This window comes from Hyla sarda, chromosome 8 (assembly GCF_029499605.1).
Source record: "Hyla sarda isolate aHylSar1 chromosome 8, aHylSar1.hap1, whole genome shotgun sequence".
In the NCBI taxonomy this organism is placed as follows: Eukaryota; Metazoa; Chordata; class Amphibia; order Anura; family Hylidae; genus Hyla; species Hyla sarda.
This window is the reverse complement of record NC_079196.1, coordinates 11,604,260-11,629,928: the sequence shown is the minus strand read 5'-3', so window position 1 is coordinate 11,629,928 and position 25,669 is coordinate 11,604,260. Positions and strand designations below refer to the sequence as shown.

Below are 25,669 nucleotides of genomic sequence, written 5' to 3'. Positions count from 1 at the left end.
AGGAGTCCACTACAGTTTATATTAGTACATACGAGTCCACTACAGTTTATATTAGTACATACGAGTCCACTACAGTTTATATTAGTACATAGGAGTCCACTACAGTTTATATTAGTACATAGGAGTCCACTACAGTTTATATTACTACATAGGAGTCCACTACAGTTTATATTAGTACATACGAGTCCACTACAGTTTATATTAGTACATACGAGTCCACTACAGTTTATATTAGTACATAGGAGTCCACTACAGTTTATATTAGTACATAGGAGTCCACTACAGTTTATATTAGTACATAGGAGTCCACTACAGTTTATATTACTACATAGGAGTCCACTACAGTTTATATTAGTACATACGAGTCCACTACAGTTTATATTAGTACATAGGAGTCCACTACAGTTTATATTAGTACATAGGAGTCCACTACAGTTTATATTAGTACATAGGAGTCCACTACAGTTTATATTAGTACATAGGAGTCCACTACAGTTTATATTAGTACATAGGAGTCCACTACAGTTTATATTAGTACATAGGAGTCCACTACAGTTTATATTAGTACATAGGAGTCCACTACAGTTTATATTAGTACATAGGAGTCCACTACAGTTTATATTAGTACATAGGAGTCCACTACAGTTTATATTAGTACATAGGAGTCCACTACAGTTTATATTAGTACATAGGAGTCCACTACAGTTTATATTAGTACATAGGAGTCCACTACAGTTTATATTAGTACATAGGAGTCCACTACAGTTTATATTAGTACATAGGAGTCCACTACAGTTTATATTAGTACATAGGAGTCCACTACAGTTTATATTAGTACAGAGGAGTCCACTACAGTTTATATTAGTACATACGAGTCCACTACAGTTTATATTACTACATAGGAGTCCACTACAGTTTATATTAGTACATAGGAGTCCACTACAGTTTATATTAGTACATAGGAGTCCACTACAGTTTATATTAGTACATAGGAGTCCACTACAGTTTATATTACTACATAGGAGTCCACTACAGTTTATATTAGTACATACGAGTCCACTACAGTTTATATTAGTACATACGAGTCCACTACAGTTTATATTAGTACATAGGAGTCCACTACAGTTTATATTAGTACATAGGAGTCCACTACAGTTTATATTAGTACATAGGAGTCCACTACAGTTTATATTACTACATAGGAGTCCACTACAGTTTATATTAGTACATACGAGTCCACTACAGTTTATATTAGTACATAGGAGTCCACTACAGTTTATATTAGTACATACGAGTCCACTACAGTTTATATTAGTACATACGAGTCCACTACAGTTTATATTAGTACATACGAGTCCACTACAGTTTATATTACTACATAGGAGTCCACTACAGTTTATATTAGTACATAGGAGTCCACTACAGTTTATATTAGTACATAGGAGTCCACTACAGTTTATATTAGTACATAGGAGTCCACTACAGTTTATATTAGTACATAGGAGTCCACTACAGTTTATATTAGTACATAGGAGTCCACTACAGTTTATATTAGTACATACGAGTCCACTACAGTTTATATTAGTACATAGGAGTCCACTACAGTTGTGGAAAAAACAACAACGAGCCTCATATGGATCTGTGGATAGAAAAATAAGAGTTCTGACTCTTAGAAAGCGAGGAGGAACAAACGAAAATGCAAAAACGTAAAAAATGGCCACAAAGAGAATTAATATATATATATATATATATATATATATATATATTTTTTTTTTTTTTTTAAATTATGTTTAAAAAAACTTTGTCTTCCAACCAGGGTGCCTCCAGCTGTTGCAAAACTACAACTCCCAGCATGCCCAGACAGCCAAGGGCTGTCTGGGCATGCTGGGAGTTGTAGTTTTGCAACATCTGGAGGCACACTGGTTGGGAAACACTTGTCTAGGGGTTTGTACAAGGCTGTCATGTCATGCTGGGAGTTGTAGTTCTACACCAGCTTGGGAAGCACCGGCTGTATACAGAGGCGGATTTTACATGGCCTGGAGAAGACCCCTGGCTGCCATGACAACAAACGGACCCCGGAGGTGCCTGACGTGCGTCCAGTAGCAGTTGTCATCACTTACAGCGGCAATTAGATGGTTAAAAACGCTGATCTCAGCTGTTACCATAGCTACCCGCTACACGTGGTCTGTACTTCCGGCTCTGGCTGATGACGTTGTCGTCAACCAGGAAGTGAGGTCGCCCTGTGAGCCGCTGACAGCGACCAATCACATTGTTCGGTCTCCTGTGACGTCACGTCGGCGCTGGCAGTGTCGGGAGTAACAATGTCTGTGGTGGATCAGTTTATGGAGCTCCAGGGCGGTCTGAGCGCCGACCAGGATGTCCGTGAGGTGAGAGGGGGGTGCACGGTGTCTGGGGGTCCCTCCTAATCCGTAGTGTCTGGAGGCGGAGCCTCGGTCTATCAACCCCTCCCCCATCTAATCCCCATAGCAATTATTAGATTGCTTACAACAGCGTTTCCCAACCAGTGTGCCACCAGCTGTTGAAAAACTACAGCTCCCAGCATGCCCGAATAGTGTTTGTCTATTGTTAAGGCGTTATTCACCATTAAACATTCTTTGGTGCTGGAGGCGGGGCTCCATGTGACGGCAGTAGTATAGATGATGTCACCTCTGGAGGTTATTTTATTACATTTTTGTTTTTTCTTTACCCATTTTAGGACATCAGGAAAGTGGTTCAGACCTTGGAGCAGGAGGCGCGGGAAATCCTCATCCTCCTGCACAGCGTCCACCATGACACCGGATTAAACTCCAGTAAGTGACGCCGTACCTGAGGAGATTCATAGAGGGGCCACGCAGGGACACAGGATTTTCTTTATATTACTTATCTACTTATTTTTCTTTAATCCTCACTTTTTCCTTTTTTTCGATGACATTTTGGGACTTCAGAACCAATTTCCAGGTTTCCATAGAGTTCTGGTCCCAACATACAATGGTCGTCCTGGAACTGATTAATATTGTAACTTGATGGACCACTATATATATATATATACACACACATAAAAAGACTATTTAACAAAGTCCCACGCTGTTTTCCCCCCTCCTGTCGAGTAGAAGAATTTCCTGTTCTAACCAACGCCTAAAAACCAACGCCTAAAACATTCTTAAAGGGTAGCTCCCACCATCCCTTTTTTTTTTTCTTCCTGTCCCTGCCTATTGCCCATCTATCCCTAACCCCCCCCCCCCTGCCTTTACATTTTTTTTTACTATATTAAAAATGCTTTTTTTTCTGCCTGGTAGTGTGCTCACTACCAGGCAGACTTCCCCGGCAGGCATGACGTCACTGACGCCTGCTGGGGGGCCTGACTTCCGCCCTTAGTTCAACTATACAGGGTGCCTCCAGCTGTTTCACCACTACAACTCCCAGCCTGCCCTGACATCTATTGGCTGTCAGGGCATGCTGGGAGTTGTAGTGGGGAAACAACTGTAGGCACCCTGTGGTGAAAACAGTCTCAGCCGCAGCTGCCACAGATCCCGCTCCCCCAGGCCCCGCCGCGCAACACCCCCCACCCTTCTCCCTCCGCCGACCCGGAAAAAACATTCCGCTCTCCAAACTCCATCACCCCCAGACCCCGCTGTGCAACAGCCCCCTCCCTCCAACTGCCCGAAAAGAAGACATTCCGCTCCCCTTATAAGACCTCAGATCAGACTTGCCCATCCGGAGGATCAGCGCAGCAATGAGTGCGCGCGCTGCCTCCGGACAGGGTAATGGGGGCGGGGCCATGCGCGAGGCTAGTGGAGCAGCCTGACAGTGGGCAGTGCAGCCCCAGCTTTCAGCACGCTGGCTCTCGCCTGTTTGATTGACAGGCGGGAGCGAGCACCGCAGTGACTGGATTTCGACTCATTGCCAGGCTGAAATGAGTCGAAATCCAGTAGTGACGTCACTGCTGAATGCATTCGGCCACTAGGAGGGCGACCCCTAGTGGCCGAATTTAAAAGTGATTTTAAACTTGTTTAAAATCACTTTTTTTAATTAAAGTATATTAGAGATATGTTGTAGTACTTAAGTACTACAACATATCAATTTTTTTACTTCATGTCAGTGCCCATTTAAATATGCATATGGTGTGCCAGGGCTAAAAACACCCCCCTAGTGAGGGCGGGAATTTATTCTAATTGCAACATCTATATAACTTGAACGACTGCCAAATAAAGCTAGAAGTACAGTGACCCCCCCCCCCCCCCCCCCCGACCTATGATAATTTCAACATGCGATGGCCTCTCAGAGGCCATCGCATGCTGAAGGCAGCATCACTATCCGATGCTTTTGTATGTCATGGACATCGCATAAACGGCTATCCATCAGTGCAGACTGCTTCAGCCACCGCCGGATAGCCGTTTAAGGTGCCCTGTGTCATCCGGTGAGTCTCACTCACCTGTCCCCGCCGCTCCGGACCGTCCTCTTCGGGATCCCCTGCATCGCTGTCCTGTCAGCCAATAGGAGCGGCGTGCGCAGCGACGTGATGACGGCGATGAAAAGCGACAATCCCAGGCAGCAGAGACGGTCCAGAGCGGCGTGGACACGGCGGTGATGGCGATGGAGGGCGACATCCAGGGCAGCGGTGACAGTCCGGAGAGGCGGGGACAGGTGAGTATAACTTCCTATACTTATCATTACACGGATCCCTCAACATACGATGGTTTCAACAAACGATGGTTCATTTGGAACGGATTACCATCGTATGTTGAGGGACCACTGTATTTGATACTGACATGACTCCGTCTGATTTTACTTTGGTGTTTTGGTGAATACTTTCTGATAATGAATTAGGATGGGGGTCAGATATTTACTAGGTCACTGATAAAATCCTTATCACTGGGAGTTGTAGTTTTGCAACATCTGGAGGTCAGCAGTCTGGAGACCGCTGCAGCATGCATTGTTTTCTGCTCCTGACGTACAGCGACCTCCATATTGTTTACTTTCGGTTAGTTCCCGCTCCGCTTTCATAATTTTTTTTTTTTTTTTTAACATTTATTTTCTCAGTTCCTGAAAAGAGCGCCAACGTTCCTGAACACTTCCCCGCCGTCCAGAGCGAGCTGGCTGCACCGCGAAGTAAAGCTACATGTATGAAGTATTTGATACTGACATGACTCCCTCTGATTTAGTTTGGTGAATACTTTCTGATAACGAATTAGGACGGGGGTCAGATATTTACTAGGTCACTGATAAGATCCATATCACTGGGAGTTGTAGTTTTTCAGCATCTGAAGGTCCACAGTTTAGAGACCGCTGCAACAGAGTGCAGCATGCGTTGGTTTTCTGCTCCTGACATATGGCGGCCTCCATATTGTTTACTTTCGGTCAGTTCCCGCTCCGCTTTCATAAAATTTTTTTAACATTTATTTTCTCAGTTTCTGAAAAGTGCGCCAAAGTTCGTGAACACTTCCCCACCATCCGGGCCCAGATGGCTACACTGGCCACGAAGTTCCCTGCAGATCAGTACTACAGGTGAGGATCAGTACATGGCGCTGCGCTCCCAGGACAATGACGTCACCCATCTTGCTGTTTACTGGGGTGCCTCCAGCTTTTCCAAAGCTACAACTCCCAGCATGCCAGGGCAGCATTTAGTTTTATACTGAGGCTCCATATAAGCATTTTCCAATCAGTGTGCCTCCAGCTGTTGCAAAACTACAACTCCCAGTATGCCCGGACAGCCGTTGGCTGTCCGGGCATGCTAGGAGTTGTAGTTTTGCAACAGCTGGAGGCACCCTGGTTAGGAAACACTGCTCTACTCTCAAACTCCCTTTCCGGTTTCACAGGTATCACGATCAGTGGCGTTTCGTTCTGCAGCGTCTGGTCTTTCAGGCGGCGTTTCTGGTATATTTGGAGAAGGAGCAGCTGGTGACCCGAGATGCCGTCGCTGAGATTTTGGGAAGTGCGTTGCTCATTTTGCCCCTGTTACCGACTGAAAGTTTCCTCAAGGTGCCACGCTGAATGCTGGGACCACGATTTATCGGATGCGCCATTTTAATGTGAAAATCTTCTTTTTTTTTTTTTTTTTCTAGTTGAAAGTGAACGGGAGAAAGGGTTTCACCTGGACATTGAGGATTATCTGTCTGGGGTGCTGAACCTGGCCAGCGAGCTGGTGAGTGCTTCTCTCTTGTGCTACACCAGGGTTTCCCAACCAGGGTGCCTCTAGCTGTTCAAAAACAACTGCCAGCAAGCTCGGACATGCTGTTGGGAAACACTGTGCTACACACAGCCTCTTGCAGATCTTTGTAACATCACAACCTGACATTATTATTTTTTTTAAATATATATATATATTAAAGGGGTACTCTGCTGCCAGACATCTTATCTCCTATTCAAAGGAAAGGGAATAAGATGTCTGAACAAACCCGCTAAACAAACGCTGGGTTCCTGCGACAGTGGTCGTGAAGTCACGCAACACCCCCTCCAATCATGTCTGTGGGAGGGGGCATGTCAGACTACACGCCCCCTCCCATAGACTTGCATTGAGGGTCCGGGTGTGACATCACGAGGGGGCGGGGCTGTGACATCAAGATACTCCGGCTTCTGTATCGCCCGTCATCAGACACAGAGCCAACTTCGCTCTATGCAGCAGATGACACGGGGTGCTGCAGGAGAGATCGCGGGGGTTACCAGCGGCGGGACCACGATCAGACATCTTATCCTCTATTCTTTGAATAGGAGATAACATGTCTAGGGGCGAACGACCCTTTTAAGGACACAGCCTATTTTCATTTTTGCGTTTTTCGTTTTTTCTTCCTCGCCTTTTAAAGTAAAATGTTCAGCCTGTTCACCCACACTAAACCCAATAGTGCGGGTTATAGTGCGGGTGAACAGGATTCCATAGAGGGGTCACTTACCTAAATTGGTCCAGTAGGTCTTGAGATATTAGCTTTGGAAGTTCCCTGGCTGTATTGAGGGAAATGTGCAGTGGAAAAATTGTAATTGCTTATTATTCATATATTTTTTACTGATATATGTGAAGGAGTTTCGGCATGTATAGGATAGGAATAAGGCTATCCTTCATATAAGATAAGGATAGGTATAAGGCTATCCTTCATATAAGATAGGGATAGGTATAAGGCTATCCTTCATATAAGATAGAGATAGGTATAAGGCTATCCTTCATATAAGATAGGTATAGGCATAAGGCTATCCTTCATATAAGATAGGGATAGGCATAAGGCTATCCTTCATATAAGATAGGGATAGGCATAAGGCTATCCTTCATATAAGATAGGGATAGGCATAAGGCTATCCTTCATATAAGATAAGGATAGGTATAAGGCTATCCTTCATATAAGATAAGGATAGGCATAAGGCTATCCTTCATATAAGATAGGGATAGGCATAAGGCTATCCTTCATATAAGATAGGGATAGGCATAAGGCTATCCTTCATATAAGATAGGGATAGGCATAAGGCTATCCTTCATATAAGATAGGGATAGGCATAAGGCTATCCTTCATATAAGATAGGGATAGGTATAAGGCTATCCTTCATATAAGATAGGGATAGGCATAAGGCTATCCTTCATATAAGATAGGGATAGGCATAAGGCTATCCTTCATATAAGATAGGGATAGGCATAAGGCTATCCTTCATATAAGATAGGGATAGGCATAAGGCTATCCTTCATATAAGATAGGGATAGGTATAAAGCTATTCTTTATATAAGATAGGGATAGTTATAAGGCTATCCTTCATATAAGATAGGGATAGGCATAAGGCTATCCTTCATATAAGATAGGGATAGGCATAAGGCTATCCTTCATATAAGATAGGGATAGGTATAAGACTATCCTTCATATAAGATGGGGATAGGTATAAGGCTATCCTTCATATAAGATAGGGATAGGTATAAGGCTATCCTTCATATAAGATAAGGATAGGTATAAGGCTATCCTTCATATAAGATAGGGATAGGTATAAGGCTATCCTGCATATAAGATAGGGATAGGGATAGGTATAAGGCTATCCTTCATATAAGATAGGGATAGGTATAAGGCTATCGATAGTGTTCAGAATATTTTGCAGACTAGATGGACCAAATGGTTATCCTCTCTGGACACATTGTATGATGTTCTTCCTGCTTCAGTCCAGGCTGGCGGTGAACAGTGTGACCGCGGGGGACTACACCAGGCCTCTCCGTATCTCCGCCTTCATTAACGAGTTGGATTTCGGATTTAGACTTCTCAACCTTAAGAATGATTCCCTGAGGAAGCGCTACGATGGCCTGAAGTACGACGTGAAGAAGATCGAGGAGGTGGTGTACGACCTGTCCATCCGGGGGCTCAGCAAGGGGCAGTCCTCAGAGAAGTCCTAGACCCGGAGCCCCTGGTGTCACTATCTGCAGGGGAGAGGTTATTCCCCCCCCCCCTTTCTGCACTGCCTCCACTTTGTTCTACTTCTGTATATGTCATCTGTGTAGGGCAGTGATTCCCAACGAGGGTGCCTCCAGCTGTTGCAATACTACAACTCCCAGCATGCCCAGACAGCCAAAAGCTGTCCAGGCATGCTGGGAGTTTTAGTTTTGCAACAGCTGGAGGCTCCCTGGTTGGGAAACAATGGTGTAGGGGATTTTTCAGCACAACTTGTATAAAAATCACTGCAGCTTGGATAAAGGTGAGGAGTAAAGACGTTCTCATACTCATCGGATATCTAGGGTTTTGGCCGGAGGGATTCACATGGATGTTTTCTATTAGAATTCGGTAACATAACTAAATTAAAATGTGAACCACTTTGTATTACTTATCCAGAGTTATATCCTGTATTATACCCCAGAGCTGTACTCACTATTCTGCTGGTGAGGTCACTGTGTACATACATTACCTTACTTATCCTGTACTGATCCTGAGTTATATCCTGTATTATACTCCAGACCTGTACTCACTATTCTGCTGGTGAGGTCACTGTGTACATACATTACATTACTTATCCTGTACTGATCCTGAGTTATATCCTGTATTATACTCCAGAGCTGTACTCACTATTCTGCTGGTGAGGTCACTGTGTACATACATTACCTTACTTATCCTGTACTGATCCTGAGTTATATCCTGTATTATACTCCAGAGCTGTACTCACTATTCTGCTGGTGAGGTTACTGTGTCCATACATTACATTACTTATCCTGTACTGATCCTGAGTTATATCCTGTATTATACTCCAGAGCTGTACTCTCTATTCTGCTGGTGAGGTCACTGTGTACATACATTACATTACTTATCCTGTACTGATCCTGAGTAATATCCTGTATTATACTCCAGAGCTGTACTCACTATTCTGCTGGTGAGGTCACTGTGTCCATACATTACCTTACTTATCCTGTACTGATCCTGAGTAATATCCTGTATTATACTCCAGAGCTGTACTCACTATTCTGCTGGTGAGGTTACTGTGTCCATACATTACATTACTTATCCTGTACTGATCCTGAGTTATATCCTGTATTATACTCCAGAGCTGTACTCACTATTCTGCTGGTGAGGTCACTGTATACATACATTACATTACTTATCCTGTACTGATCCTGAGTTATATCCTGTATTATACTCCACAGCTGTACTCACTATTCTGCTGGTGAGGTCACTGTGTCCATACATTACATTACTTATCCTGTACTGATCCTGAGTTATATCCTGTATTATACTCCAGAGCTGTATTCACTATTCTGCTGGTGGAGTTACTATGTACTCAGGATCAGTACAGGATAAGTAATGTAATATATGTACACAGTGACCTCACCAGCAGAATAGTGAGTACAGCTCTGGAGTATAATACAGGATATAACTCAGGATCAGTACAGGATAAGTAATGTAATGTATGTACACAGTGATCTCACCAGCAGAATAATGAGTGCAGCTCTGGAGTATAATACAGGATATAACTCAGGATCAGTACACAGGATAAGTAATGTAATGTATGTACACAGTGACCTCACCAGCAGAATAGTGAGTACAGCTCTGGAGTATAATACAGGATATAACTCAGGATCAGTACAGGATAAGTAATGTAATGTATGTACACAATGACCTCACCAGCAGAATACTGAGTGAGTGATCAGTAAGGTGATTATTATTATAAATGGCCGCTCCTCCCTGTACACTGCCTTTGTGTATGTAATATATTTGCCCCCTCATCATTTCTTCTTGCCCCTTTGAGCTGATATAATGGAGATTTCATCCAGACTTTCTCCTTTGGATTGGTCGCTGTGTAGTATTTTACTTTGTGCTCTTTAGTTATTTCAGGATAATATCTCCTGATATTGGAGGCCATTGGGCAGCATTATGCCCCAGGGTGAGGTACTTTCTGTCGGGTGCATTATCATTCCTGAGCCCGCGCTTGTTGCTTGTTAAAATAAAAGGATTTCATCCTAATTATTTTGGAACCATTTTTGTTGTTGCTGTTTTGATTAACTAATATGAGATGCCGTGTGTCTCCAGCTGTTGCAAAATTACAACTCCCAGCATTCCTGGACAGCCTTTGGCTGTCCAGGTATGCTGAGTGTTGTAGTTTTACAACAGCTGGAGGCTCCCTGATTGAGAAACACATTTGTTATCCACGACCATTATAAATGCTGACTGCAGGTGGCGCTCTTGTTCTGCTCATTGGCGTTCATTCGTTTTAAGTCTTTATATTCTGCTGAAGGCTAAAAACCTAATTAAGTGTTCATCTGCAATGAGCGTAATGAGATGGCTGCCGAGGACGCCTGACCTTGTGTTAATTACACGCTGATCAGATCCGTCCTCACGCGGGTCACTCGCCTCGATCACCGCCGGCGCCGCTGTCCTGTACAGTAAGTAAATGCTCTGCAGCCTTCTATCTGATCCTGAGATCTGGATGGTAGATGAGGTCTCTATGGGCTCAGTATACATAGTAGTTATACACCTCCATCTGTATACTGCTGCTATCTCTATGGGGTCAGGATATAGTAGTTATACACCTCTCCTCCGGCTCTCTCTGTATACTGCTGCTATCAGGATATTTACACTGCTCAAAAAAAATAAAGTGAACACTAAGATAACACATCCTAGATCTGAAAGAATGAACTAATCGTATGAAATACTTTCATCTTTACATAGTTGAATGCGCTGATAACAAAATCACACAAAAATTATCAATGGAAATGAAATGTATCACCCCCTGGAGGTCTGGATATGGAGTCACTCTCAAAATCACAGTGGAAAACCCCACTACAGGCCGATCCAACTTTATGTAATGTCCTTAATACAAGTCCCAATGAGGCTCAGTAGTGTGTGTGGCCTCCACGTGCCCGTATGACCTCCCTACAACGCCTGGGCATGATCCTGATGAGGTGGAGGATGGTCTCCTTAGGGATGTCCTCCCAGACCTGGACTAAAGCATCCGCCAACTCCTGGACAGTCTGTGGTGGATGGAGCGAGACGTCCCAGATGTGCTCAATCAGATTCAGGGGAACGGGTGGCCAGTCCATAGCATCAATGCCTTCCTCTTGTAGGAACTGCTGACACACTCCAGCCACATGAGGTCTAGCATTGTCTTGTATTAGGAGGAACCCAACCGCACCAGCATATGGTCTCACAAGGGGTCTGAGGATCTCATCTCGGTACCTAATGGCAGTCAGGCTACCTCTGGAAAGCAAATGGAGGGCTGGGCGGCCCCCCAAAGAAATGCCACCCCACACCATTACTGACCCACCACCAAACCGGTCATGCTGGAGGATATTGCAGGCAGCAGAACGTACTCCACGGCGTCTCCAGACTCTGTTACGTCTGTCACGTGCTCAGTGTGAACCTGCTTTCATCTGTGAAGAGTACAGGGCGCCAGTGGCGAATTTTCCAATCTTGGTGTTCTCTGACAAATGTCCTGCACGGCGTTGGGCTGTAAGCACATCCCCCACCTGTGGACGTCGGGCCCTCATACCAACCTCATGGAGTCTGTTTCTGACCGTTTGAGTGGACACATGCACATTTGTGTCCTGCTGGAGGTCATTTTGCAGGGCTCTGGCAGTGCTCCCCCTGCTCCTCCTTGCACAAAGGCGGAGGTAGCGGTCCTGCTGTTGGGTTGTTGTCCTCCTACGGCCTCCTCCACGTCTCCTGATGTACTGGCCTGTCTCCTGGTAGCGCCTCCATGCTCTGGACACTACGCTGACAGACACAGCAAACCTTCTTGCCACAGCTCGCATTGATGTGCCATCCTGGATGAGCTGCACTACCTGAGCCACTTGTGTGGGTTGTAGACTCCGTCTCATGCTACCGCTAGAGTGAAAGCACCGCCAGCATTCAAAAGTGACCAAAACATCAGCCAGGAAGCATAAGAACTGAGAAGTGGTCTGTGGTCACCACCTGCAGAACCACTCCTTTATTGGGGGGGTGTTTTGCTAATTGCCTACAATTTCCACCTGTTGTCTGTTCCATGTGAAATTGATTGTCAATCAGTGTTCTTCCTGAGTGGACAGTGGGATCTCACACAAGTGTCAGTGACTTGGAGTTACATTGTGGTGTTTAAGTGTTCCCTTTATTTTTTACCCTTGTAGTAGTTATACACCTTCCCTTCAGCTCTATCTGTAGACTGCTGCTGCTATCTCTGGGATCAGGATATATAGTAAATATACTCTCCTTCAGCTCTATCTGTATACTGCTGCTGTTGTCTCCATAGGATCAGGCTATATAGCAATTAGACACCTCCCCTCCAGCTCTATCTTTATATTGCTGCTGCTATCTCTATGGGATCAGGATATATAGTAAATATACTCCCCTTCAGCTCTATCTGTATACTGCTGCTGTTGTCTCCATAGGATCAGGCTATATAGCAATTAGACACCTCCCCTCCAGCTCTATCTTTATATTGCTGCTGCTGTCTCTATGGGATCAGGATATATAGTAAATATACTCCTCTCCTTCAGCTCTATCTATATACTGCTACTATCTGTATGGGATCAGGATATATAGTAATTATGCACCTCCCTTCCAGCTCTATCTGTATACTGCTGCCTTCTATCTCTATAGGATCAGGCTATATAGTACACTGCTCAAAATATAAAGTAAACACTTACACACCACAATGTAACTCCAAGGCACTGACACTTGTGTGAGATCCCACTGTCCACTCAGGAAGAACACTGATTGACAATCAATTTCACATGGAACAGACAACAGGTGGAAATTATAGGCAATTAGCAAGACACCCCCAATAAAGGAGTGGTTCTGCAGGTGGTGACCACTTCTCAGTTCTTATGCTTCCTGGCTGATGTTTTGGTCACTTTTGAATGATGGCGGTGCTTTCACTCTAGTGGTAGCGTGAGACGGAGTTTACAACCCACACAAGTGACTCAGGTAGTGCAGCTCCTCCAGGATGGCACATCAATGCGAGCTGTGGCAAGAAGGTTTGCTGTGTCTGTCAGCGTAGTGTTCAGAGCATGGAGGCGCTACCAGGAGACAGGCCAGTACATCAGGAGACGTGGAGGAGGCCGTAGGAGGGCAATAACAAGCAGCAGGACCGCTACCTCCACCTTTGTGCAACGAGGAGCAGGAGGAGCACTGCCAGAGCCCTGCAAAATGACCTCCAGCAGGACACAAATGTGCATGTGTCCACTCAAACGGTCAGAAACAGACTCCATGAGGGTGGTATGAGGGCCCGACGTCCACAGGTGGGGGTTGTGCTTACAGCCCAACACCGTGCAGGACGTTTGGCATTTGCCAGAGAACACCAAGATTGGCAAATTCACCACTGGCGCCCTGTGCTCTTCACAGATGAAAGCAGGTTCACACTGAGCACATGTGACAGACGTGACAGAGTCTGGAGATGCCGTGGAGAACGTTCTGCTGTCTGCAACATCCTCCAGCATGACCGGTTTGGCGGTGGGTCAGTAATGGTGTGGGGTGGCATTTCTTTGGGGGGCCGCACAGCCCTCCATGTGCTTACCAGAGGTAGCCTGACTGCCATTAGGTACTGAGATGAGATCCTCAGACCCCTTGTGAGACCATATGCTGGTGCGGTTGGCTCTGGGTTCCTCCTAATACAAGACAATGCTAGACCTCATGTGGCTGGAGTGTGTCAGCAATTCCTACAAGAGGAAGGCATTGATGCTATGGACTGGCCGCCTGTTCCCCTGAATCCGATTGAGCACATCTGGGACGTCTCGCTCCATCCACCACAGACTGTCCAGGAGTTGGCGGATGCTTTAGTCCAGGTCTGGGAGGACATCCCTCAGGAGACCATCCTCCACCTCATCAGGAGCATGCCCAGCCTGTATACACTTCCCCTCCAGCTCTATCTGTATACTGCGGCTACTATCTCTATAGGATCAGTATATATATATAGTAGTTCTCTACCTCCCTTCCAGCTCTATCTGTATACTGCTGCTACTATCTCTATAGGATCAGTATATATATATAGTAGTTCTCTACCTCCCCTCCAGCTCTATCTGTCTACTGCTGCTGCTATCTCTATAGGATCAGGATATATAGTAGTTATAGTATATGTTTTATGTATTTTGGAGCCTTTCACTCACAAATACACATGAAATCCACCAACAAATTGTGCTGCAGTTCACACTGTGTCTATCTCTCTGTTGTTAATTTGAAATACAAAAAAACTTGTATTGATTTGTGTTATTAGAAAATCTGTTGAAAAAAAAAAAACACAGCAACTATACAATACGTTTAGAAAATTCATATTTTTCAGCGTTTTTCCTTAGAAGCAGCTGACAACCCTCCCGACGATCACCCACCATACACTGCGGTATTAGAGTCCGCGCAGACCAGCGGCTGCTGCGATTTTATTTTAAGATTTTCCAATACTGGATTTTGCACATCATTTGCGTTTTATAGATGAATAACAAACACACAACATGAGACTGAAATCTGCTTCACCTTCACCACCTCCGAGGAGGACGGACAAAAGTGAATCAGGAAAGTGCAGAAGATCCGACAAACCAAAACGTACTGAAATGTTCTCGGTGGGGGGCAAAAAAAAGTGTCTAATTATTTACAGTCGGATTATGTCAGACGATGATGATGATGATGTCATTACGGCGGGGATACATGGTTGCGGCGTGCACCACTAATGTGAAGGATTACAATAGATAACTATAGAAATAGCAATTCTGTTCTATATTTTCAGGGTTACACCCTTTACAGGTGTGGGCCCATAGGAACCTGCGGAGCTTCACGTTGGTATCAGATATTTCTCTTCCATCCCCCATCAGCATAATAATGGGGGGCTGACCACCCCGGGAGCGAGCAGGACAAAGGAACTTTTAATGGATAAAAAAAAAATGAAACTAAGACCCCCCCACACCACCTCTAGGTATATATTTGCGAATAACCTCAAGGACAGAGAGCCCAATGTCCCCATTATTGTGCTGGGTGATATAATGTGGTTCCCTTAGTCCCAACAGCAGCAGAAATTATTTTATTAGTTGTAATGTATTAGTTCTTGGTACTTAAAATGGTATTTTGGTTTCAAAAATTTCGAATTAAAAACTACACCAAGATACCTTTGCATGATTCTCCTCTGACAGGTTTTGTAGTCCTCCCCTATCAGTGTGGTGTTGTCTCAGCTGCTCCTGTCTCCTCCCTCTCTCATGACAGGAAGTTGAATAGTCCTCTCCTATCAGTGTGGTGGTGTCTCAGCAGCTCCTCCTCTCCTGACAGGAAGTTCTGTAGTCCTCTCCTATCAGTGTGGTGGTGTCTCAGCAGCTCCCCTTCTCCTACCCCTCTCCTCTTCTGTCTTAGGAGGTGTGGCTGGATCATGACTCTGAGCTCTAGTCCGACCCATTAAGTGAGGTCATCACCATCTTCCTGTTATATACACATATATATTTTTTGGGACATTTAGGTAAGAATAAGCTGTGGTTACAGCATGGTGCCTTGTGCTGAACAATTCCACAGGCAGAGGAACAGACAGTAAATGAATACAGCAGGTGCTGGAACCTCCCCTGATGCAATAGTCTGTTGTAAAATGAGATGTTCTGCAAGAAAACTGGGCAGGAAACTGACATGAGAGGTGTGGGAGGACTGTGATGAAGAGCTGAGGGAAAGCAATGCATTCTGGGAATTAAAGTACTGGGAAACTGCTCAACCAGGAAGTATAGGACAGATTTTTGGTGTTTAAAACTGGGGCAGACTGGTAAGCAATGCTATATGCTTCTGCAACATTTTTTATATATTTTTTTATCCTGATGTCAGAGTACCCCTTTAAGAATTACTCACTGCCCTTGGGGTTAGCCGTTCATATATACCTAGAGGGGTGTCTTAGTTTAAAGAGGTACTCCACTGCTCAGCGTTCGGAACAAAATGTTCCGAATGCTTAGAACCAGCATCGGGATTGTGACATCATGACCCCGCCCCTTTTGACCGCACACCCTGCCTACTCAATGCAAGTCTATGGGAGGGGGCGTGATGACATTTTGTTCCGAACGCTGAGGAGCGGAGTACCCCTTTAATAGTTTTAGTCCCTCATTACCCGTTCTTTTATCACAGGGGTGAGGACTCCCCATTATTGTGCTGCTGATGGGACTAAGGGAGAACACGATTACTATTCTGGGATCTTCCTCCAGTTACTGATAGTTCGGCTCCTCACGTGCAAAAAAAAGTGACTCCCAGAAAACATCTGGTAATTGCTGTATATCCCATTCTCTCATATATATCATTCTGCAGGGCCCTGGAGCTAAAAATCCTCCGACCAGGTACTTCTTCCCAGTAGACCCCCAACCCTTCCCCACCCACACTTGTTCATTACTAGAGATGATATCATGTAGGATGTAACACCGTGAGACAGACACCAACGATGAGTTAACCCATGGAGGCCCCTGAATAATATTAGACAAAGTTCATGCGAACGACATCACAAATCCCCGGAATAGGAGGAAACGTTTCTCTTGTGAAGGTTTCAGGATTTTTTTTATGTTGTGCTTCTGCATCAAGAGCTCCAGCCAAAATGACCGGGGACCATCCTGATCCCAGATAGGGACATCATCAGACCATGACGTGGGGGCCACAGCTGACCAGTGGGGAACAGCCTATAGAACTGTACAGGACATTGAGCCGAGCGCCACATGTAGGACTTGTGCTGGGAGGAGAACACATCCAATGTGGGAATCCTTTACAGGATCTGTGAGGTTTGTGTAGATGTCTGGTCCCCCCTCCCTCCCTGTAGGTTCTGGTTTGGGATCTGTGAGGTTTGTGTAGATGTCTGGTCCCCCCTCCCTCCCTGTAGGTTCTGGTTTGGGATCTGTGAGGTTTGTGTAGATGTTTGGTCCACCCTGTCCCTCCCTGTAGGTTCTGGTTTAGGATCTGTGAGGTTGGTGTAGATGTTTGGTTCCCCCTCCCTCCCTGTAGGTTCTGGTTTAGGATCTGTGAGGTTTGTGTAGATGTTTGGTCCCCCTGTCCCTCCCTGTAAGTTCTGTTTTTAGGATCTGTGAGGTTTGTGTAGATGTCTGGTCCCCCTGTCCCTCCCTGTAGGTTCTGGTTTAGGATCTGTGAGGTTTGTGTAGACATTTGGTCCCCCCCCCCCCCTCCCTGCCTGTAGGTTCTGGTTTAGGATCTGTGAGGTTTGTGTAGATGTTTGGTTCCCCCCCCCCCCCTCCCTCCCTGTAGGTTCTGTTTTTAGGATCTGTGAGGTTTGTGTAGACATTTGGTCCCCCCTCCCTCCCTGTAGGTTCTGGTTTAGGATCTGTGAGGTTTGTGTAGACATTTGGTCCCCCCTCCCTCCCTGTAGGTTCTGGTTTTAGGATCTGTTTTGCGCTGTGCTTATCATTATGTTAGGGAGGGCGTTTCGACGTTTCTTCCAGGTTCCGAGTTCACTCGAATAGCTCTTCATCTGTTGGAACCAGTGCTGGGTTCGGGAATTGTCACTGTCCCGAAAAACAAACCCTTCCCTCCTGACCTCCAGGAGTTCGAAGGTATCTTCACAGTCCGGATCAGTAGACACCACACAGTGGGCAAGTCTCAGGGGGTCCCTGAGCATCACAAATTTTCCATTGCTTTTGTCTTTTATAAGCACCACAACGGCGTCTCTCACCGCTCTGTCTGCGGAGCCGCCCTCCAGGCCGGAGTCTGAAGTTCTCTTTACGTTCACCATCAGTAGTGCATGCACATTGTGGAACTTTAGGGCCTTGCAGCCCTTCTTGACCCATTGTCCATCGGTAGGTTGTGCCATCTGCAGAAGCCCCTCTTTTATAAAACGCGTCTCCTCCCTGGGCCAGCCGACCTGCTTGATGGCCATCTCCCTCATCTCGATGTTGGTCACTTCCCTGTTCTTCCTGCTCTCCCTGCGGAAGGAACGTAACGTCCATGTGTTCCCTTCCTGCCGCGTCTTCATGTTGATGTGCTCTAAATGAGACTTGATCCTGCTCTTGGCCTCCCACAAGCTGCTGTGATCCGGATGGAATTCTGTTGTGCTCTTGAGGATCCGGCTCAGCAGCAGGGGGTACTTGGTGACCCTCTGTAAGGGAGCCATAAGGAAAGATCGGAGGTTCATGCGTCGCAGGGCGGTATTATCATTCTGAGACACATCCAGAAAAATCCTAAAATTAAATGGTACAAGATACGGTCAGGATTATAGACAATATTCCACTTTACATCTGTATCTGTAACAATTGCCTCCTATGATGTTCTATGTAGAGAAGCAGAAGATCACTGACAGCGGAGGAAGAAGTGGCATTACCTCTTATTGGCAGTAGGTGGTGTTCTAACGTTATACCAGTGACATACAACCTAAAGCTGAACTCAAGGGACCTTTATGTTCACAAAGGAATCGGAATAATTGTCAGAGGGACATTGTGTGGATTCAGGTTCCTTTCGATATCCTAACAGGATAGGATAACATCAGATATACAGACATATGCATATATAGAAAAAAGACCAGCTCACCACCCTGTGGTTACTTTGAATTGGAGGAACCAATGGCCAAGACGCCTACTTGGTGTGAACAGGCAACAAAAAAGAGATAAAAGTCCAAAATGTATTTCACATAATTAAAAGTTAATTCAAAAAATGAAAACCAAAAAAGGTGATTTTAAAAGCATAGCAGAAACGCCGTGGCGTTTCTCCTATGCTTTTAAAATCACCTTTTTTGGTTTTCATTTTTTGCATTTACTTTTAATTATGTGAAATACATTTTGGACTTTTATCTTATTTTTGGGAGCTGGAATTTTCATCTCTTTATTGTTGCAAATATACAGACCATATTGTCCTCAGACCTTTTACATTTTTCTAATTTTATTATGGAGCTTAACCACAGTGACCATTGGTTTCTTAGTCACCTCTTTTACCAAGACCCTTTTCTTCTGTTTTGCCCCCTTCTCCAGATCTGTGCCTCCACCCAATCCTGTCTCTGAACTCTACAGGCAGTTCTTTCCTCCTCATGGCTTGGTGTTTGCTCTGATATACGTTTGTGGTGGCCCAGTAGGGGAGGTGTTGCCCCGTACCCTTCGTACCCATGCTGTCCTGTCAAGCAGTCTCCTTCAGTGTCCCCAGGGCCCCTTGCACCTGTCTCCCCCCCCCCCCCCCCCGTACATATGTTCTGCAGTGTATTGTACAGGAGGTACCAGTAACCAGGTGATCCCCGGGGTGACCTATGGGCCCCCTGCTAGTCTCCCCCATACAGTGACCTATGGGCCCCCTGCTAGTCTCCCCCATATAAGTCCTGGGTGGAGCTTCTCTCTCTCCAGCTGAGGTCCAGTGCAGTCTTGTCTAGTGTGTGTGTCCAGAGTGTTGGAGACCTCAAAGTCCAGTCCTGCAGCCGCCATCAAGTCAAGTAAGATAAAGTCACAGCTTTATGAGTCCAGTCAGTCCCTGTCATCTGTCAAGTCAGCGTGGTCTGCATTCAATTGTCCAATCCTACTACAAGTCCCAGCAAGCCCTTAAGGTCTCTGTGTCACTGGTCACCTCCTTGGGCCCTGGCTGAACTGTATAGACTTTACCATCTGTCTACCCTCAGTAAAGCTGCCATTATCTGTAACTTGGCGTCGGAGTCTTTATTGCCCCCGTGCCTAACCCAGGATCCAGCGGTATACCTTCGGATGGTTATAGGCTAAACCACACCCTGGAGTCACGAACACAAGGGGTTAATGCCATCTGCCCCTAGGGTAACAACATCTGCCCTCATCACACCCCACTGCCACACATTGTCAGCTGTGAGGCCTTATATAGACAGGGCTGTGTCTGAGCTCTACAGGCAGTTCTTTCTCCCTCTAGGCTTGGTGTTTGCTCTGATATACATTGTCAGCTGTGAGACCTTATGTAGACAGGGCTGTGTCTGAGCTCTACAGGCAGTTCTTTCCGCCTCACGGTGTTCGCTCTGATATACATTGTCAGCTGTGAGACCTTATGTAGACAGGGCTGTGTCTGAGCTCTACAGGCAGTTCTTTCCGCCTCATGGTGTTCGCTCTGATATACATTGTCAGCTGTGAGACCTTATGTAGACAGGGCTGTGTCTGAGCTCTACAGGCAGTTCTTTCCGCCTCATGGTGTTCGCTCTGATATACATTGTCAGCTGTGAGACCTTATGTAGACCGGGCTTTGTCTGAGCTCTAAAGGCAGTTCTTTCCGCCTCATGGTGTTCGCTCTGATATACATTGTCAGCTGTGAGACCTTGTGTAGACAGGGCTGTGTCTGAGCTCTACAGGCAGTTCTTTCCGTCTCATGGTGTTCGCTCTGATATACATTGTCAGCTGTGAGACCTTATGTAGACAGGGCTGTGTCTGAGCTCTACAGGCAGTTCTTTCCGTCTCATGGTGTTCGCTCTGATATACATTGTCAGCTGTGAGACCTTATGTAGACAGGGCTGTGTCTTTTCCAATCAGATGAATTTACCCCCAGGTGACTCCAGTCAAGGTGGAGAAACATCTCAGAGATGATGTCAGAGATGATCGAGAGAAGTGGAAGGAGGCAGAGATAAATATAACGTGTAATAGTAAAGGGTCTGAATACTTATGTCCATGACAAACTTTAGTTTTCCTAAATATTTCTAAACTTTGGTTGTTCTTTGTCATTATGGGGGTATGGAGAGTAGGATAATGGGGAAACTTTATTTTTTTTTTTGTAACTCAAAGAGCAACATAACAAAATCATAAAAAAGTGGAAGGGTCTGAATACTTCCTGAATGCATCGTACGTGGACTGTGATATGGATGGTGACATGGTGGAGCTGCAGTGATGAGACTTGTCACTTCATGTGCTCCATGTGAATAGTGAGATACTATTATCATTCTTTACTATTCTCCATGAGTTAATTCTCTTTATACTGGTGTTTAGTCTATTGTACTGGTGTTTAGTCTGTTATACTGGTGTTTAGTCTGTTATACTGGTGTTTAGTCTATTATACTGGTGTTTAGTCTATTGTACTGGTATTTAGTATATTATACTGGTGTTTAGTCTATTATACTGGTGTTTAGTCTATTATACTGGTGTTTAGTCTATTATACTGGTGTTTAGTCTATTGTACTGGTGTTTAGTATATTATACTGGTGTTTAGTCTATTATACTGGTGTTTAGTCTGTTATACTGGTGTTTAGTCTGTTATACTGGTGTTTAGTCTATTATACTGGTGTTTAGTCTATTATACTGGTGTTTAGTCTATTGTACTGGTGTTTAGTATATTATACTGGTGTTTAGTCTTTTATACTGGTGTTTAGTCTATTATACTGGTGTTTAGTCTATTGTACTGGTGTTTAGTCTATTATACTGGTGTTTAGTCTATTATACTGGTGTTTAGTCTGTTAAACTGGTGTTTAGTCTGTTATACTGGTGTTTAGTCTATTATACTGGTGTTTAGTCTATTATACTGGTGTTTAGTCTGTTAAACTGGTGTTTAGTCTGTTATACTGGTGTTTAGTCTGTTATATCGGTGTTTCGTCTGTTATACCGGTGTTTAGTCTATTATACTGGTGTTTAGTCTATGATACCGGTGTTTAGTCTATGATACCGGTGTTTAGTCTGTTATACTGGTGTTTAGTCTGTTATACTGGTGTTTAGTCTGTTATACCGGTGTTTCGTCTGTTATACCGGTGTTTAGTCTATTATACTGGTGTTTAGTCTATGATACCGGTGTTTAGTCTATGATACCGGTGTTTAGTCTATTATACCGGTGTTTAGTCTATTATACTGGTGTTTAGTCTATTGCACTGGTGTTTAGTCTGTTATACCGGTGTTTAGTCTATTATACTGGTGTTTAGTCTATGATACTGGTGTTTAGTCTATTGTACTGGTGTTTAGTCTATGATACTGGTGTTTAGTCTATGATACTGGTGTTTAGTCTATGATACTGGTGTTTAGTCTATGATACTGGTGTTTAGTCTGTTATACCGATGTTTAGTCTATTATACCGGTGTTTAGTCTATGATACCTGTGTTTAGTCTATTGTACTGGTGTTTAGTCTATGATACTGGTGTTTAGTCTATGATACTGGTGTTTAGTCTATTATACTGGTGTTTAGTCTATTATACTGGTGTTTAGTCTATGATACTGGTGTTTAGTCTATTGTACTGGTGTTTAGTCCATGATACTGGTGTTTAGTCTATGATACTGGTGTTTAGTCTATTGTACTGGTGTTTAGTGTATTATACTGGTGTTTAGTCTATGATACTGGTGTTTAGTCTATTGTACTGGTGTTTAGTCTATTGTACTGGTGTTTAGTCTATTATACTGGTGTATAGTCTATGATACTGGTGTTTAGTCTATTGTACTGGTGTTTAGTCTATTGTACTGGTGTTTAGTCTATTGTACTGGTGTTTAGTCTATGATACTGGTGTTTAGTCTATGATACTGGTGTTTAGTCTATTGTACTGGTGTTTAGTCTATTGTACTGGTGTTTAGTCTATTATACTGGTGTTTAGTCTATTATACTGGTGTTTAGTCTATTATACTGGTGTTTAGTCTGTTAAACTGGTGTTTAGTCTGTTATACTGGTGTTTAGTCTATTATACTGGTGTTTAGTATATTATACTGGTGTTTAGTCTATTATACTGGTGTTTAGTCTATTGTACTGGTGTTTAGTATATTATACTGGTGTTTAGTCTATTATACTGGTGTTTAGTCTATTATACTGGTGTTTAGTCTGTTAAACTGGTGTTTAGTCTATTATACTGGTGTTTAGTCTATTATACTGGTGTTTAGTATATTATACTGGTGTTTAGTCTATTATACTGGTGTTTAGTATATTATACTGGTGTTTAGTCTATTGTACTGGTGTTTAGTCTATTGTACTGGTGTTTAGTCTATTGTACTGGTGTTTAGTCTATTGTACTGGTGTTTAGTCTATTATACTGGTGTTTAGTCTATTATACTGGTGTTTAGTCTATTATACTGGTGTTTAGTCTGTTAAACTGGTGTTTAGTCTGTTATACTGGTGTTTAGTCTGTTATACTGGTGTTTAGTCTATTATACTGGTGTTTAGTATATTATACTGGTGTTTAGTCTATTATACTGGTGTTTAGTCTATTGTACTGGTGCTTAGTATATTATACTGGTGTTTAGTCTATTATACTGGTGTTTAGTCTATTATACTGGTGTTTAGTCTGTTAAACTGGTGTTTAGTCTGTTATACTGGTGTTTAGTCTGTTATACTGGTGTTTAGTCTGTTATACTGGTGTTTAGTCTGTTATACTGGTGTTTAGTCTGTTATACTGGTGTTTAGTCTGTTATACTGGTGTTTAGTCTATTGTACTGGTGTTTAGTCTGTTATACTGGTGTTAAGTCTGTTATACTGGTGTTTAGTCTGTTATACCGGTGTTTAGTCTATTATACTGGTGTTTAGTCTATGATACTGGTGTTTAGTCTATGATACTGGTGTTTAGTCTATTATACTGGTGTTTAGTCTATTATACTGGTGTTTAGTCTATTATACTGGTGTTTAGTCTATTATACTGGTGTTTAGTCTATGATACCGGTGTTTAGTCTATGATACCGGTGTTTAGTCTATTATACCGGTGTTTAGTCTATTATACCGGTGTTTAGTCTATTATACCGGTGTTTAGTCTATTATACCGGTGTTTAGTCTATTATACCGGTGTTTAGTCTATTATACTGGTGTTTAGTCTATTGTACTGGTGTTTAGTCTGTTATACCGGTGTTTAGTCTATTATACTGGTGTTTAGTCTATGATACTGGTGTTTAGTCTATTGTACTGGTGTTTAGTCTATGATACTGGTGTTTAGTCTATGATACTGGTGTTTAGTCTATGATACCGGTGTTTAGTCTATTATACCGGTGTTTAGTCTATGATACCGGTGTTTAGTCTATTGTACTGGTGTTTAGTCTATGATACTGGTGTTTAGTCTATTATACTGGTGTTTAGTCTATGATACTGGTGTTTAGTCTATGATACTGGTGTTTAGTCTATTATACTGGTGTTTAGTCTATTAGACTGATGTTTAGTCTATTATACTGGTGTTTAGTCTATTATACTGGTGTTTAGTCTATGATACTGGTGTTTAGTATATTATACTGGTGTTTAGTATATTATACTGGTGTTTAGTCTATTATACTGGTGTTTAGTATATTATACTGGTGTTTAGTCTATTGTACTGGTGTTTAGTCTATTGTACTGGTGTTTAGTCTATTGTACTGGTGTTTAGTCTATTATACTGGTGTTTAGTCTATTATACTGGTGTTTAGTCTATTATACTGGTGTTTAGTCTATTAGACTGATGTTTAGTCTATTATACTGGTGTTTAGTCTATTATACTGGTGTTTAGTCTATGATACTGGTGTTTAGTATATTATACTGGTGTTTAGTATATTATACTGGTGTTTAGTCTATTATACTGGTGTTTAGTATATTATACTGGTGTTTAGTCTATTGTACTGGTGTTTAGTCTATTGTACTGGTGTTTAGTCTATTGTACTGGTGTTTAGTCTATTATACTGGTGTTTAGTCTATTATACTGGTGTTTAGTCTATTATACTGGTGTTTAGTCTGTTATACTGGTGTTTAGTCTGTTATACTGGTGTTTAGTCTATTATACTGGTGTTTAGTATATTATACTGGTGTTTAGTCTATTATACTGGTGTTTAGTCTATTGTACTGGTGTTTAGTATATTATACTGGTGTTTAGTCTATTATACTGGTGTTTAGTCTATTATACTGGTGTTTAGTCTGTTAAACTGGTGTTTAGTCTGTTATACTGGTGTTTAGTCTGTTATACTGGTGTTTAGTCTGTTCTACTGGTGTTTAGTCTGTTATACTGGTGTTTAGTCTGTTATACTGGTGTTTAGTCTGTTATACTGGTGTTTAGTCTATTGTACTGGTGTTTAGTCTGTTATACTGGTGTTTAGTCTGTTATAGTGGTGTTTAGTCTGTTATACCGGTGTTTAGTCTATTATACTGGTGTTTAGTCTATGATACTGGTGTTTAGTCTATGATACTGGTGTTTAGTCTATTATACTGGTGTTTAGTCTATTATACTGGTGTTTAGTCTATTGTACTGGTGTTTAGTCTGTTATACCGGTGTTTAGTCTATTATACCGGTGTTTAGTCTATGATACTGGTGTTTAGTCTATTGTACTGGTGTTTAGTCTATGATACTGGTGTTTAGTCTATTATACTGGTGTTTAGTCTATGATACTGGTGTTTAGTCTATGATACTGGTGTTTAGTCTATGATACTGGTGTTTAGTCTATTATACTGGTGTTTAGTCTATGATACTGGTGTTTAGT

The 25,669-nt window shown here is 43.3% G+C and overlaps 2 protein-coding genes across 4 annotated transcripts in view; one reads left to right on the top strand and one right to left on the bottom strand.

Annotated features, from left to right (window-relative positions):
* The first annotated feature begins 2,230 nt into the window (after positions 1-2,230).
* TSN (translin) lies at positions 2,231-9,671 on the top strand. 2 transcript variants are annotated; one of them, XM_056533715.1, is made up of 7 exons: positions 2,231-2,387; positions 2,717-2,810; positions 5,041-5,121; positions 5,409-5,505; positions 5,817-5,932; positions 6,063-6,142; positions 8,126-9,671. In XM_056533715.1, exons 1-7 carry the CDS (start codon positions 2,322-2,324, stop codon positions 8,351-8,353), a joined length of 762 nt encoding a protein of 253 aa, XP_056389690.1. In that variant the 5' UTR covers positions 2,231-2,321; the 3' UTR covers positions 8,354-9,671. The 2 variants fall into 2 exon arrangements, with proteins under 2 accessions (XP_056389690.1, XP_056389691.1); XM_056533716.1 differs by lacking the exon at positions 5,041-5,121 and having other exon boundaries at positions 8,126-9,657.
* An 8,008-nt stretch (positions 9,672-17,679) lies between these two features.
* LOC130284247 (uncharacterized) overlaps positions 17,680-25,669 on the bottom strand; it is a 121,005-nt gene continuing 113,015 nt past the window's right edge. For both annotated transcript variants that reach the window (XM_056534418.1, XM_056534419.1), the window contains exon 8: positions 17,680-18,538. In XM_056534418.1, coding sequence (XP_056390393.1) covers positions 17,740-18,538 — 799 coding nt within the window. In that variant the 3' untranslated portion in view covers positions 17,680-17,739. The remainder of the gene's footprint in view (positions 18,539-25,669) is intronic.